The sequence below is a fragment of the Rhinichthys klamathensis genome, unplaced genomic scaffold (genome assembly GCF_029890125.1).
Source record: "Rhinichthys klamathensis goyatoka isolate OS25496 unplaced genomic scaffold, OSU_Roscu_1.1 h1tg000123l_1, whole genome shotgun sequence".
NCBI lineage: Eukaryota > Metazoa > Chordata > Actinopteri > Cypriniformes > Leuciscidae > Rhinichthys > Rhinichthys klamathensis.
In genome coordinates, this window is record NW_026606660.1 from 5,992,885 (window position 1) to 6,009,405 (window position 16,521).

The 16,521-nt window shown below is 38.3% G+C and overlaps 2 protein-coding genes across 6 annotated transcripts in view; one reads left to right on the forward strand and one right to left on the reverse strand.

Annotated features, from left to right (window-relative positions):
• Window positions 1-16,521, reverse strand: part of supt3h (SPT3 homolog, SAGA and STAGA complex component) — a 147,171-nt gene that overhangs the window by 106,151 nt on the left and 24,499 nt on the right. The window lies entirely within an intron of this gene.
• The window catches only part of runx2a (RUNX family transcription factor 2a), a 68,334-nt gene continuing 68,131 nt past the window's right edge, over window positions 16,319-16,521 (forward strand). Inside the window, exon 1 of one of the 3 annotated variants that reach the window (XM_056255945.1) lies at window positions 16,319-16,475. Coding sequence is in view for 2 of the 3 variants with exons in the window: in XM_056255946.1 (XP_056111921.1) it covers window positions 16,427-16,471 (45 nt within the window). In the remaining variant the exon portion in view is untranslated. The remainder of the gene's footprint in view (window positions 16,476-16,521) is intronic. The other 2 variants (XM_056255946.1, XM_056255944.1) reach the window with 2 other exon arrangements.

The following is a 16,521-nucleotide window of genomic DNA, read 5'->3' on the forward strand; positions in this document are numbered from 1 at the left end:
GACTTGACTTCATAATTTTTTTTAACAAATAAGCTTTTGATAATCTATCACGTTTTATGAAAGAAGATTTTCACAGAATGATTACAGCAAAAATGGCTGGATGAATTTTCAACATCATTACTCCAGTCTTCAGTGTCACATGATACTTCAGAAATCATGAATACGGTGATTTGTGCATATAATAGAATTCAAATGATGAGCTGTTCAGATTGAGCTATTGTACAATGGCTTTGAAGTGGTTCATCCGATCAGATTTTAGTGTTTGGAACTATACATGTAATAAAAGTAATTTAATGGACTGTTTGCAAATATTTAGTCACATACAGAACACAACCCAGATTAAACTACCAAAATCTGATTAAATCCTGCGGTTGCTGGATATTAACAAGGTTTCATCTGTTGGATCTTACTAATAAATCCAGGAGCTTAACTTCATTATTTGGTAAATGAGCTCCATTGAACATTGTCTGGCATGCATCCATCAGAGCTTTTTAATCCCGATTCCCTAAATAATTTGTGTTTCATATTAAATGATTCCTGGTGAGCCATGCTTCTGTTACCGTTATGCAAGACACAGACGTTTCAGCACATATGATGACAAGCTGGTCCATCGCTGATGAAAAGAACCAATCAAATCCTCAAGCCCCTAAAGACATTGGCTAATTGCAGTAATAAGGCAGAAGCAGAGTTTTGGAAATAAAGATGCTGTCTCGCTGCTGAAAGCCGGCACGCTTCTTTGGCCAGTTCTGTGGGCTTGTGGTTTTCTCTGATCTTCCTGAGTAAATCTCCCCCCATTACCCCCACAATGGTTACTGAACTGTCGGATTATCTCCCAAAGCACGCTTCTACCATCAGGGTTTGTGGTTTTTGCCTCTCTGGAGCTGCAATTGATTACAAAGGTTGATATTAAATGAAATTAATCTCTCTGGTGTCCAATTTTTACTTTAGAAGCTTGTTTCCTAATAGAAAACACTTAAAAAATACAGAACATTCTCTAATTTACAATGAAACTGAACGTTTATTTGTTACTTCCCTCTGGTCTACTTGTTTTTATGCTTGTTCTTGTCTTTTTAAAAAAGACAACATTAAATCTAAGTCTATATAAATAATAAACTGAGTCTATTTTATTTATATTAATAAAAGTTCCTTGTCTTATTGTGCATGATTCAAGAAATATTTTATATACACTACCGTTCAAAAGTTTGGGGTCGGTACAATTTTAAATACTTTTAAAAGAATTCTCTTCTGCTAACCATGGCTGCGCTTATTTGATTAAAAATACAACAAAAATCAGTTATAGTATTAAATATTATTCCAGTGTAAATCAGCTGTTTTCTGTGTGAATATATAGTAAAGTGTAATTTATTCCTGTGATCAAAGCTGAATTTTCAGCATCACCAGTGTCAGTGTCTTCAGTGTCAAATGATCCTTCACAAATCAGTATAATATGAGGATTTGATGCTCAAGAAACATTTATTATTATTATCAATGTTGAAACAGTTGTTGGTCTGTCAGTTGTACAGTTTTTTTTGTTGTTTTTTAGGATTCTTTGATGAATAGGAAGTTCAAAAGAACAGCATTTGTTTGAAATAGAATCTTTTCTAACATTATAAATGTCTTTACTGTCCTTGATAAATAAAAGTATTGATTTCTTTCCTCCAAAAAATAAAAATAAAATTCTCACTGACCCCAAACTTTTAAACGGTAGTGTATATATATATATATATATATACACACTGAACAAAATTATAAACGCAACACTATTGTTTTTGTCCCCATTTTTCATGAGCTGAACTCAAAGATCTAATACTTTTTCTATGTACACAAAAGGCCTATTTCTCTCAAATAGTTTTTCACAAATCTGTCTAAATCTGTGTTAGTGAGCACTTCTCCTTTGCCCAGATAATCCATCCACCTCACAGGTGTGGCATATCAAGATGCTGATTAGACACCATGATTATTGCACAGGTGTGCCTTAGGCTGGCCACAATAAAAGGCCACTCTAAAATGTGCAGTTTTACTGTATTGGGAGGGTCCGGGGGGTCCGAAAAACTTTGTCCGAAAACCAGTCAGTATCTGGTGTGCCAGTCAGTATCTTGCCTCACGCAGTGCAACACATCTCCTTCGCATAGAGTTGATCAGGTTGTTGATTGTGGCCTGTGGAATGTTGGTCCACTCCTTTTCAATGGCTGTGCGAAGTTGCTGGATATTGGCTGGACCTGGAACACGCTGTACGCCGATCCAGAGCATCCCAAAGATGCTCAATGGGTGACATGTCCGGTGAGTATGCTGGCCATGCAAGAACTGGGATATTTTCAGCTTCCAGAATTGTGTACAGATCCTTGCAACATGGGGCCGTGCATTATCATGCTGCAACATGAGGTGATGGTACAACAATGGGCCTCAGGATCTTGTCGCGGTATCTCTGTGCATTCAAAATGCCATCGATAAAATGCACCTGTGTTTGTTGTCCATAACATACGCCTGCCCGTACCATAACCCCACCGCCACCATGGGCCACTCGATCCACAACGCGCACAAACCGCTCACCCACATGACGCCATACACGCTGTCTGCCATCTGCCCTGTACAGTGAAAACCGGGATTCATCCGTGAAGAGAACACCTCTCCAAAGTGCCATACGCCATCGAATGTGAGCATTTGCCCACTCAAGTCGGTTACGACGACGAACTGCAGTCAGGTCGAGACCCCGATGAGGAAGACGAGCATGCAGATGAGCTTCCCTGAGACGGTTTCTGACAGTTTGTGCAAAAATTCTTTGGTTATGCAAACTGATTGTTGCAGCAGCTGTCCGGGTGGCTGGTCTCAGACGATCTTGGAGGTGAAGATGCTGGATGTGGAGGTCCTGGGCTGGTGTGGTTACACGTGGTCTGCGGTTGTGAGGCCGGTTGGATGTATTGCCAAATTCTCTGAAACGGCTTATGGTAGAGAAATGAACATTCAATTCATGGGCAACAGCTCTGGTGGACATTCCTGCTGTCAGCATGCCAATTGCACGCTCCCTCAAAGCTTGCGACATCTGTGCCATTGTGCTGTGAGATAAAACTGCACAGTTTAGGCCTTGTCCACACGGACACGGGTATTTTTATAACCGGAGTTTTTCCTCCTGCATTTAAAAAAAAAATCCCGTCCACATGAAAACGCAAAAACACGCAATCAAGCACTGTCAAGAGCATGCCACACTAGCAGGCGGCGATATAACCCTAACCGTAAAGCCACGTTGGCCAATCAGAAGCCTTACAAAAAGTTAATACAGGTTCCGGTAGGCGGATAACGGCGCAGCGCGGGCGCACACTCTGACGTCGCAAGACAAAAACCCCGGTTTTACGGTCTACACGACAACACTATAACCGGCGTTTCTGAAAATCCTCACCCTGGCAGGGGTTTTCAAAAATGTTCGGCTTCAGTGACCTGATACTGCGTTTCCGTGTGGACGAACGGCCGAACCGCGTAAAAAAAGTCACGGTTATAAAAATACCCGTGTCCGTGTGGACAAGGCCTTAGAGTGGCCTTTTATTGTGGCCAGCCTAAGGCACACCTGTGCAATAATCATGGTGTCTAATCAGCATCTTGATATGCCACACCTGTGAGGTGGATGGATTATCTGGGCAAAGGAGAAGTGCTCACTAACACAGATTTAGACAGATTTGTGAAAAATATATGAGAGAAATAGGCCTTTTGTGTACATAGAAAAAGTATTAGATCTCTGAGTTCAGCTCATGAAAAATGTGGGCAAAAACAAAAGTGTTGCGTTTATAATTTTGTTCAATATATATATATATATATATATATATATACATAAAATGTGTGTGAGTGTGTGTGTGTGTATAAATGTTACTTGTTAACAATGTGTTTATAAATGTTTTCCTTGTCTTTTGTTGTTTGACGAACATTAAAAACACAGACAGCAGGAATATTAGCCTGCTGTCACTTTAAGATATAATGCACGGATCCAGTACACACTGATACTGATACACAAGCCTCTACTATGTCTGCTAGGATATACACCAAAATGGGCATGATGACATAATTTGTGTAAATTTGTCTGTTGAAGTGCACACACGCAATCTTCTCACAGCGCGTGCAAGTTCTCATTCGTGTCTTCTGATATTTAAATGTTTATATTGGCAAGACTTAAATGAGTTTAGTTAAAACCATAGACTGTAAAAAAATATGGACGTAGTGTCCGTGACGTCACCCGTAGGTTTCTGAAGAGCGTTTTTGAAGCCTAAAATGAGCGGGGCCGGCCGTCGCCATCTTGGCAGCGCATCACCTCTCGTCACTACCGGATAAAATAAAATGGGCAAAGAGGCGGGACGTGGGTGGAGCTGAGGTGCTAATGCTATATGCTACTGGCCTCGGGCTAAAGTGACAGCTGATTGAAGAATTAAAGCCAATAGGTAAAGTTCATGTTTTTGCCCTTCGAAATATTATAATAGTTAAAAGACGTAACTAAAAGTGAGACTGTGTATCGTGATGTATTATTAGTCTGCTATAAAAATGTATTATCATGCAATAACTTACAATATTGCTCTGAGCTTGTGCGTGTGACAGTGATTCATGCGCATACATGTCAGTCAGCATGGCATCGCACGTCAAGTTCGTAAAGAGCTTTATTCAGTCCATTTTAAATATGATTTTGGCCACCTCTCAATTTCTCAAATGGGTTAAACTAAAGATATTACCTCAGAAGTTCAAGTAAATACACATAGAAATGATTTCTTATGTGCAGCTTGTCAGTGAGGGACGGCTCTGTGATCAGTATGCTGCTCCATCTGAAAGCACTGCGAGTTTGAGTCGCTTATAACGTGCATTTGAAAAAGCAACACGCGTCAAACATCTTTTCCAAACATGAGAAGCATTTATGAATCTCGTCCAACAAAAGACAACATTTAATAAATCAAAGCGTTTCAATCTTCTGTTTATTCTGTTTATGGGCGTCATACTACATAGTATGAAGCCCATAGGGATTTCGTGGAATGACGTGCGTTATCTACTTCTGCGGGGCATATTTTGAGTTTCTGCGTGAGAGCGCCCTCTATCTTTCAGATAGATCAGCATTTACTACTGATCACAGAGTCGTGCTGCACTGACAAGCTGCGCATAAAATAATCACAGCCTTTGCCAAATCGTATGCGGTTTCATTTCGATTAATCGTGCAGCCCTATACGATATATATTTGATGTGTGTGTTTATACATAGAAAACACAAATAATATGGAAATAACTAAAACCAATCAACTGCATAGCAATGCCCTAAAAACCAGCCAGAACCCCCAGTATAACTTTTGCATGGTCAGACACCAGATACACTTTCTTCAAAAATGTAAAAATCTAATTCATATTGGCAGTTTAGCTGAATAATGTGCAAACGTCTTCATTACATCAACAGAACTCAATGCTCGATAAGACAATGAGATACACCCCACTGAGACATGAATAACAACTCTATCGGTCACACAGCCAAAGAACCCCAAGCATGCATCTGATAAATCTGATAAAACTGGATATCATTGGATGTGAACTGAAATGGGAACTGTCTTTTAGAGGAGGCAAGAGGGCTGAGTTCTTGTAAGTCATGCCACGCACGCAGGACTCAATATGCTCATAAAAACAGTGATTAGAGATCTAACGCTCAGGAAAACAGGAACACCTCACTGGCAGGAGCAGAATACAGAGGTGATATCAAGACAAAAGAGCAAATGTTTCCATAAAACATCATACTAAACTCAAACAAGACATCAGTCCAGACATAACAGTGATGTAAAAAACATCGACCCATCAGATATGCAGAAGAAAGAGTCCTCCGCTCGTGTGTTCAGTGTTTAGTGCTTCACAAGTTTGGACATTCGTACTAAATAAGCTCTCTTCAATTAAACACATTCTTGAACGTCCATCCTTTCCTGAACACGTGTCCATAAGGGCGACATTTAATTTAATATTCAACAATATTATTGATCTGCCAATGCCATTATATGAGAACTGAACTGAGCTGGACGATGACATCACGATTTTCTCCAGAGCCGCTATATATATATATATATATATATATATATATATATATATATATATATATATATATATATATATATATAAATGAACTAAACTAATAACTTTTTACAACAAAAAAGAACAATCACTGAACTTACTAAAGCTGGACTGTGATGCTATTTTCTTTTAGAAACAAACTTTGTTGCATTATTTTCCTGTTATCACTGTAAAGCTGCTTTGAAACAATATGTATTGTAAAAAGCGCTATGTAAATGAAAGTAACTTGACATGACTTAACAGCTTCCATGCGATTAATTCCACACATCTAGAAATCAGTAGAGACTGAAAACCATTAGTGTCTGCCAGCAACACTCCCTACAGTCCCAAACATTCACTCCGTGTCCATTAAAAATACCTCCATTATTCCAAATCAAATACATTCGTCTTTTTGTCTTTTGACACTCGATACATGTTTAAGTAACCGAGTATCATGTGCAGCCATATTTATTCTAGTTCCTGAGTACCTTAATCATAACATCAATGTATTTCGTAAGTATGTTTGGAAACATCACAGTGAGAAAGACGTACAATGACTTCCATTGTGCATTTAGCTGTTTGTTCTGTCGTGAAGATTATTTATCTTGTCACTGTTGTTAATGTTCAGTCTTAACAGTGGCGTTGTGTTTCATGTCATTTAAATGCTTGTTTGAATACAATTCATATTGAATTTTGGCCTTAGCGATGACCAGTTGCACCGCTGATTTGAATTCTGCTAACCACTCACAATATGCAAATATGACTAGTGAGGAAAGTCATGAATTTACACACCCTGCCTGCCCAGATTCTGACCAAAGTCACACTGGGCAGTTTGGCCGTTGCGTCTGTTACAAATACTGCGAGTGCAGATACACTGATGAAGAAATTTGATCAGATACAACATTTTGCCTATTATTTTTTTATTATTTTATATTTTTTACAGAATTTATACTAATGCATGGAAATGCAATCCTAAACATTACAAGGAAAATTAGCAGTAAAAACTGTTAAAAAAGAACAGCACTACACGGTTCAGAACATGACAATAATTATATAAATTATTTAATAAATTAATAATAACAACTTGCAGTAGAAAGAGACATCGGAAAATAATAGCTCTATACTGTTTATGTGTTTAAATATATATATAATTATAATTTGTGCTGAAGATGTTCTAAATGCTTTTTGTGTAATTCACTATACTTTTTTAACTTAGGTTAATTTATGGCTTAAATAAATTACATGTTATTCAGAAACTGATATGTTTGGCTTGTCAAAAATGTTACATTCAGCTGTCGCAGATTTGTTGACCTTTGAAAATCAACTTTTCAATCTTTTTTTTTTTTTTTTTTTTACCAGGAAACAAGTGGTTTTGATGCACAACGTTGTTTTAATTGTCTCTTATAACAAAAATATTTGATTTAAACCCATGGAAACGCAGATCTTGTTGTAAATATTAGTGGAAATCACTGATTTTGATTTGGACTTTTTATATAAACACACACTAGATATATAGTCCATATATTAAAACAACAGAAATACAAAAGTCGGCCTAAGCTTAATATTAAAAAAAAATCTCCAAAAAGCCCATCGACGTCATATCAGTGACGGTACCTGGTTGTCCAGCGTTTACCCACTATCTGCAAACCCACTATCCACTCTCATTTTTTGGCATCACACATGAGGAAGAGCTGCCAGAAACACAAGTCTCTGAAAATGATGAGAGACCTGCCAAAAACCTTGAAGTACTCCCAGACCCCGCTGTAAGAGGAAGGGAGACCTGAATTAGACTGAAGTGTGGTCCCTCTGAACACTACCACATGTTAACACAAGCCTCTGTGTCGTATTAGCTCAAACCACTGGTATAGAGACACGGCAAATAGAGCAGATCTACTGAACTCAAGAGCGCACATTCAGAGCAACGTCTCGAAACCTCATAAAGCAAAACTCGCTTTACCAACAGCACATGGGCTCGGTAAATAACGGGTTGGGACTGGGAGGGTTTTTCTTCTTACTGGAAGACAATTGTGATTCGCCTAAAGCAGTGAACTCTTATGACCAGAGTTTGAGGGAAAAGATCATAATAAGGACAGAATTTTACTTCAAATCGGAAAGTACGTCTAAGTTTATATAAAGTCTTGCGTTTACGGCTCTGGCTATATCTGTTTAAAGTCAACATGAAATCAAAATTGACCTGAACTGTAAATTATTCATCAGTGCATTGAACTGAAATTAAATAATAAAACGAATTAATGAAATGGAACTCTACTCTACTCTACTCTACTCTACTCTACTCTACTCTACTCTACTCTACTCTACTCTACTCTACTCTACTCTACTCTACTCTACTCTACTCTACTCTACTCTACTCTACTCTACTCAAATCAAATTAACTGAACTGAACAAAAATAATGAAATGAAATAATGAAATGAAATAATGAAATGAAAAATGAAATGAAAAATGAAATGAAAAATGAAATGAAAAATGAAATTAACTGAAATTAAGAAATTAAGAAATTAAGAAATTAAGAAATTAAATAATGAAATAAATGAAATGAATGAAATGAAATGATTCATCACTGCATAGAACTGAACTGATGAAATGAAAAGAAATTAAATGAACTGAACTGAACTAATGAAATGAAAAAAAAAATGAAAAAAAATTATAATACAAAAACAAACATTATTGAATTTAAGAAATAAAATAAACTGAAATAAATTGAAATGAAATAAAATAAAATAAAAACATAATAAAATAAAACAATTTTTTTTAATTAAATTAACTGAATTAAAAAATAAAATAAAATGAAATAAATTAAAATGAAATAAACTGAAATAAAATAATAAAATAATAAAATAACAAAATAAAAACTACAGCTTTGAAACAACTTTCAAGTGAAAAAAAGTTTTATTTTCTTCATAAATAGTCATTATGGAGGTAAAATGGGTCACAAACAGCGTTTCGTGTTGCCTTCCAGCGTGAACGTATGAATTGGATGTCAAACTGAGGAACATCTAACCAGAAGATAGGAACAGAATGTTGTGCACTGTAGTCTAATCCGGAGAGCTTCTCTCTGTCAAGTCTGATTTGAGAAAATGCTTGAGATGAAACATTTCTCTCACTCTTCTACTGTGACCAATCTTTATTTGCGGCTGTGTTTCATGACCTTACAGGACCACACGGGGAAAACACTGCAATAATGTCATCACGCTTTACAAAGACAAAACACACAAGCCACCGGGGTTAAAACAGTTCCAAGAAATCACAGCAGAGGTGTCAAAGTAACACAAACATCTATTAATAGAGGAGAGGAAAATCAACCAGATTCCTGATATTAGACTACACAAACTGCCGTCAAACTTCACAAGGAGTCTGTTGAAATCAAATTGAAAACTGAAGGACTTTTTCTTTAGAAATTAAACTTTTTTTAATATCCAGGAAATCCGTTTAACTGACTCACTAAATCTGTTGTTCTTCAACGCCAAGATATTGGACAACAAAGAAGCGCTTGGTCATTTCAGACAGTTATGAAGAAACTGTTTATCATAAACTGAAAGCTAGTGATCTAACTCATATATAAACAGCATGAGCACTGTAATGCTTTCTTAAATATTTTTGAGGCTGATGTGATTTGCATCATTTCCCTTCATCCTTTTTAAGCTCATTACCACAACTGAGCGGAGGAAACACTGGGAAGCTCATTAGACATCAAAAACGTTGTGTTTGTGTTAAACATGCATTTGTCTCTAAGATCAATGAATGAAATGAATGAAAAAAAAGTGGTTTTATAATTAAGAATGACGCTAATTCGAAGTATGGTAAGATTTTCAAAAGATGTATAAACTAAATGCATGCTTGACACAAATTGCAATAAACAGCTTGTGAAGCTGCACAAAAACAGACTGATGAATTAAAGAATAAATAAATACAAATGCAATCTAGATGGTATACTTTTTCCACATTCTCTACAATTGTTGAAGCTCTAAAAAACTCACCAAAATGCAGCATTTTATACAGTGAAAGAATAGAGGAACAAAAGCACATTAATAAAGAGAGTTTTAAGGCTGTTTTGTATGAGCCACAAGTGTGTACACTGTAAAAAGTGTTAAATGTACATAAACGTAATGCTTAATTGAAAAAAAAATAAGTTATGTGAACTTGACAATTCCACATAATTTTTTTCAATTGAGCTTGAAGTTTATTTACTTAATAAATTTAAGGCAACGGGCGTCCTCAATTTTTTTAAGTTAAGTCAACTGACCACTTTTTACAGTGACAGAGAATCTGATCACTGCATCAGAATAAGAGGGTTTATCTTAAATTAAAATCTTAAACACTACTAAACAGTACAAATGAAGCCCACGTATGCTTCAGTCTCAATTGCAGATACTGCATATATCATAAATACATAACAGTATTATTCTGGAGCTACTATCAAACAGCAGCAAAACAGTTGCAGACACTCAACCAGCAACAATTCCTGATGGAGATGTATATTCAACTTTTATATATTGACAAACATGCCTTTATCAGGGTTAAAAGAGAAAAAAAAAACTATTATATTTGATGGATTGTTGCTTGAAATGAGTTAAAGATAAGCTCTCCAATCAACAAGTGTCATTAGTCAACCTGACTAGTCAAAATGACTAGTTCTCAAATAAAGGTTTAAATGACATTGTGACGTTGCGCCACATGCGACGTCACGCATGTGTGACAGTGATGAGTCACGGGCCGCTGAAGCCTCTTCAAACGTCACTCAGCACTCAAAAGTGCCAGTTCCAGACTTGTGATAATTGTCAGAAATAACAGGTTCTTCTCCTTTAATTGCCATTCTCACGATGTGCCCATGCCGCAAGCGAAAGCCACTGGGGTTGGCGAGCCCTGCCAAGCGTGATCTTGTCATATCCCAGAGTTCTGCAATGTGTGCTGAATGCGTAAACAGCAGTGCAGATCACAGCTGTGGTTCAACTCATCCTGACCTTTGCCAGCATCAATTCTACAGTGTTTTGCATCACCAAGTCAATTTGCCCGTCAACACTCGCAAAAAAAGGTCCTAGAAATGATTATAAATTATATTTTGTGAGACTGTAAAAGACGCCTGTGCACTAAAAAACAATCTGCTTGGGTTGCAAAAAAGAAAAGATGAAATAAATATTACAGACATGATCACTATCTATATTATTTTAATTCCTTATCCTATTATGCACAATATATCAGTGCATGTTATTTAAAAAATAAATGAACAAATGAGTGAGTAAATAAATTAATGAATGAGTGAGTGAGTGAGTGAGTGAGTGAGTGAGTGAGTGAGTGAGTGAGTGAGTGAGTGAGTGAGTGAGTGAGTGAGTGAGTGAGTGAGTGAGTGAACTAGTGAACTAGTGAACGAGTGAGAGTGAATGAAGGAGTGAGTGAGTGAACGAGTGAGAGTGAATGAAGGAGTGAGTGAGTGAAGGAGTGAGTGAGTGAAGGAGTGAGTGAGTGAGTGAGTGAGTGAGTGAGTGAGTGAGTGAGTGAGTGAGTGAGTGAGTGAGTGAGTGAACGACTAAGTCAACAAGGAAACAAGTGAACGAGTGAATGAATGAGTGAGCAAGTGAACTAGTGAATGAGTGAGTGAATGAGTGAGTGAGTTTGTGAGTGAGTGAGTGAGTGAGTGAGTGAGTGAGTGAGTGAGTGAGTGAGTGAGTGAGTGAGTGAGTGAGTGAGTGAGTGAGTGAGTGAGTGAGTGAGTGAGTGAACTAGTGAACGAGTGAGAGTGAATGAAGGAGTGAGTGAGTGAACGAGTGAGAGTGAATGAAGGAGTGAGTGAGTGAAGGAGTGAGTGAGTGAACGACTGAACGACTCAGTCAACAAGGAAACAAGTGAACGAGTGAATGAGTGAGTGAGTGAGTGAGTGAGTGAGTGAGTGAGTGAGTGAGTGAGTGAGTGAGTGAGTGAGTGAGTGAGTGAGTGAACTAGTAAGTGAACGAAATAAATGAATGACTATTTCCCCTCCCAGAAATGTATTATCTGATGATGTAACCAGGGTTAAAAGAGAATGGAAAAATAACTATAAATTATATGTCATAACCACACTGAATGCAATCAAATTTCAATGTGAAAAATAAAAAAAACATTTGCATTAACAAAATATTTGATTATTAAATATATTATTAAATAAAATATTTGCATTAATTGCTAATAATACAAGGAAATTCATTTAGTAGTCTTATCGAAGCTTCTTAAAGATCAATCTTAAATTTCATATTTAAGTTTCAAATCAGGAGTCTGTTTTAACCTGTCGGACTTAAAAAAAAGGTATATTATTTACATTTAGCCATTTATTCTTTCAAACGCGATTTAAAAAAAATGAGGAACAAAAGCATTTCATCAACAATAATCATAATACACAATGGAAGGTTTATTAGACAACTAGATTAGGAAGCAAGTTATAGCAGAGGAGAAATGCAATTATACATTTTGGAGATTCAACTTGTGACGGGAAAAAAAAAAAGATGCAAAAGTTTGATGAAAAAAAGTTACTGGTTAAGTGAGCGGCACGATGCACAACTGTATTCACAATGAACGACAGTTCCCGATTAACAATTGCATGCCCTCCAGGACAAGCCCAATTGAAGGCAATGATTGAATTTAAACTAACAAACGTAACCTCTAATGTTGTTTAAAGCAATAGAGCATGGCTTTCAACGGTAAACTCATAACAGCTCTAATTTATGAACGTGTGAAATCGTGCAGGGTGTAATGTCTCCTGGAAGCATTAGTGCGCACTTCCTCCGGCAGCCAGGAATAATGTTCTAGCATCTAATGCCCGGTTTATGCCTGTGTGGTCCGTACTGAAGCGGGCCAAGCTAAAGCCGGGCCTTAGAGGGGCACACACACACACACGGACCACAGTGAAACCATGCTCGCAGGAAGACCACCAGGGCTCGCCCGACAAAGAGCAGATATTCGCCGCGACGCTGACGTGTTCAGAGACAGCAGAAACTCAACGGCGTGAATGAAAATACAGTCTATAATTAGCAGAATGTGCAGTCAGGAGTTTCTCGTGATCTTCAAGTGTGAAAAATCACTAAAATCTGAAGTGGAGAAAAAAAAGAATGGAAATACATTCACCAAGAATGAATTGCGCTCCCCGCTAGCATTTATTTGCACATGCTGTCTGTGTTGTTTTAGCATCCGAGTCACTAAAGGAACTACACAAATCACATGACTGATCGCAATGTGTGCCTTGTTCACAGAAGCGTGCTGAATACAGCTAAAAGACAGTGAGCGGAAACCTTTCTAGATCAAGAAGTTCGGAAGCGACTAGAAATGCTGTATTATGCAGGCTAGACAAGTCATTTGGCGATGTCCCTTTGTAAAGAAAGACTACGCGCCTGCACACACATATATATTCAAATGCGCATACCTATACACTAAATACGTAATATGCATGTGCACGCCGTCACCGTTTTCACAGATTCACGTTTTTGAAGTTTACATGGAGATGATAATGTAAAAAAAAAAAAAATCAAAACTTGGAACCTATTTCAAAGTTTGCGTTCTCGAGCCACCAAACACCGTTGTCGTGCAAATGAACGGCCAGAACGCATTCAAAGTTTTCTTTTTTCCGTTAAAACGGTGTCGTGTAAGCGGCCCCTAAGTTAATAACTAATGATCTTTGCAATGGAAATGAGTCAATCAAAACTAACTTTAGCTGGACAATAACTTTCTTCTAGAGCTGCTGTAAAGCCAAAACAATCCCTGTTACTTTAATTCCCTGTTGTAAAGCTGCTTTGAAACAATCTTGTTAAAAGCGCTATATAAATGGTTATAACGCTATATAAATTAAAGGTTCCTAATTTTCTTTTGGAGGTCTCCTACAATAGGTCAATATCAAAAAACACTTTAATTTTCTCATATTATACATTGCAGCAACACCTCTTTTCTCACAGTGTAGACGTTGTTCACAGGCAGCCAATCAAGACCATTTGCTGGAATTATGTCAATTTGTTACAAACCTACGTAGGTTCGTTGCAGAAAGTAAGACTGGAACTACTGTCGACTCGTTTCAGGTAGTTCAGAATAGCTTCTCTCTCTAAGTAGTCCATAACTCCATTTGTGTCATGAAAACTCTCTGAGAGATTGGCATGGTAATGGATATGGCAATGTTATTGTATTTGGTCTAGGCGGAATAGATCTGTTACACAGCTGCTGCTGCCAAAACATTCAGAGACATTGCTGTGAGCATGCAAGACATGCTGCCGCTGCTGCACATGTAATAGACATGATTTAACCCCCGTAGCAGATCCATACAGGTGGAGCTGGGGAAGGTGGAGGGTTTCTGAAAGCGTGCTGCAGACTGCTAACAGAAACACACCGGTATTCGAATGTTGAGCAGCTGCTCATTGGCCGCTGATGCAACAGCAACCAATCAGCTGTGCTATGTGGATAATGATGTGATCACTACAAATTGAGTTAATAACCTATCAGCCTGTGCCATCTAGAGTTTCATGGCAGAACTTGTCATTTATCGTGTACTTTGACTTTTAAAAGCAAACCTCTTACATTCACAAACAACTATATTACCCACTACATGAAAGGTAATATACGAAAAAGCATAATAGGGGCACTTTAATTATCATTAGGTAATATACACAAACGTCCCATCATGTGGGCGGTAATAGTGTTGTGTTAATTGTGTCAGGAAATCAATAATAAGCACTGAAGTTTGAGAATCTGGTCCACTCCATAATGACCCTCATTATCATACAATAACATTTTAATATGTACGATGCAACACTGGATTTTGAACTGAAATTAAATAAAAATGTGTTGGGTTGACTTACTAATTGCAATAAAAGCACAGATCGCGCTTACATTTGCTGTCCCTCATCACCCTTGTTCTCAGACGCCCCCTCCGGAGAAGACGTTTAGGGAATGGCCTGCTGTGGGCGAACCATTTCCTGTTATAACCACACCACATCCTCTGAGCTGAGATTTTCATTATTTTCATACGCACCACCATTTCATAATACAGCAGTCTAGGCAAACGTGCCACCAGCTTCTAGGCTGTTCCGAGTGCTTTAGGCTGTTATGAGTGGTTGCTAGGTGCCTACTTACTGGTCCACCCTCGAGTAATATTCTGGTCAGTAGCTAGAGCTCAGTCCCTCCTTCAACTTAGTTGTTGGTCTAGATCAGGGGTAGGCAAGTTCGGTCCTAGAGAGCCGCTGTCCTGCAGAATTTAGTTCCAACCCTAATCAAACACACCTGAACAAGCTAATCAATGTCTTCAGGATTTCTAAGGCTATAGGCAGGAGAGGTTTTTTTCAGCGTCGGAGCCAAACTATGCAGGACAGCGGCTCTCTAGGACCGAACTTGCCTACCCCTGGTCTAGATACTAGGAAGTGTAATTTTGAACACACTCAAGATTCAACGTAGCACCTAACATGACCCCAAAACATGGAGAGAGAGCGAGAGCACTGCAGAAGCAAAAATATCTCGCCACATTTTTTTTTCCACGCTTACACAAACACCTGAGCCGCATACTCCGTGCAGAGCGCTGACCGCGTGCCAAAATCCAAACCTGCGAGGCGCGCAACACAGACGGATGAATCACGGCTGCTAATGCAGTCGTTACGAGAGGCAGACGTGATCCAAGAGTGAACGCAGGTTCCCCTTCCAGACTGTCATTTCTCAAAGAGACGATTATGCAACTTATGCAGAGACACACCTGGAGACTAAACACCACCCATGCGGGAAGAATGCAGGACTGAGAAATAATAAATACAGAAATGTACAGGAAGATTTGTGAGAGCGTGACAGCAACGTAAAGACCAAGAAAGAAAGAAAAAAACTCTTCAAAAACACACAAGAGGAGTTGAAATTGATCTAAAGCACAAACTGGCACTAGACAGCTGGCATCAAAATGGAAAAATCATTTTATTTCTTGCATCCCACTGAGCTAAAAAGCACTTGAACATGCAAACCCTTTAATTTTCCTCTTTATCTGTGCGTCTACATGCAAAATGCCAATTCAAATGGAGCTTTATTTGACAAAATGCACTACAGAAAAGGAGTTAAAAGAGTGAAGAAGTGCTGAAAATCCCAGCCCCTTCCTTTCGGATTCACAGGAGCTGAGGTTGCATCCCGCTGGATGAGAGTAGGAAACGCAGGACCACTGACAAGAGGGCTGAGCCCTCTTCACTCCTCTGATGTCACCAAACACATGACCCAGCCTCTCCAGTAACAGCCCATCAGGAGGGGGAAAAAAAGTGTGTTTTAAAGCTTACACGTTTTTGGATTGTGAGAATGTCTCATTCCCCTCACAAACAACCACAGAACCACAAGTGCGGTGCACGAGATTTCCCCAGGACGATAGGAGGGAGCCACTGGGGCGTAAATGGTTAATCGGAGTGGGTCAACCCCAGTCACAGAGACCCAACAAGTCAGTAAGTATGCTCTAACCACACTCGTATATGCGTTGATATCTGTGCC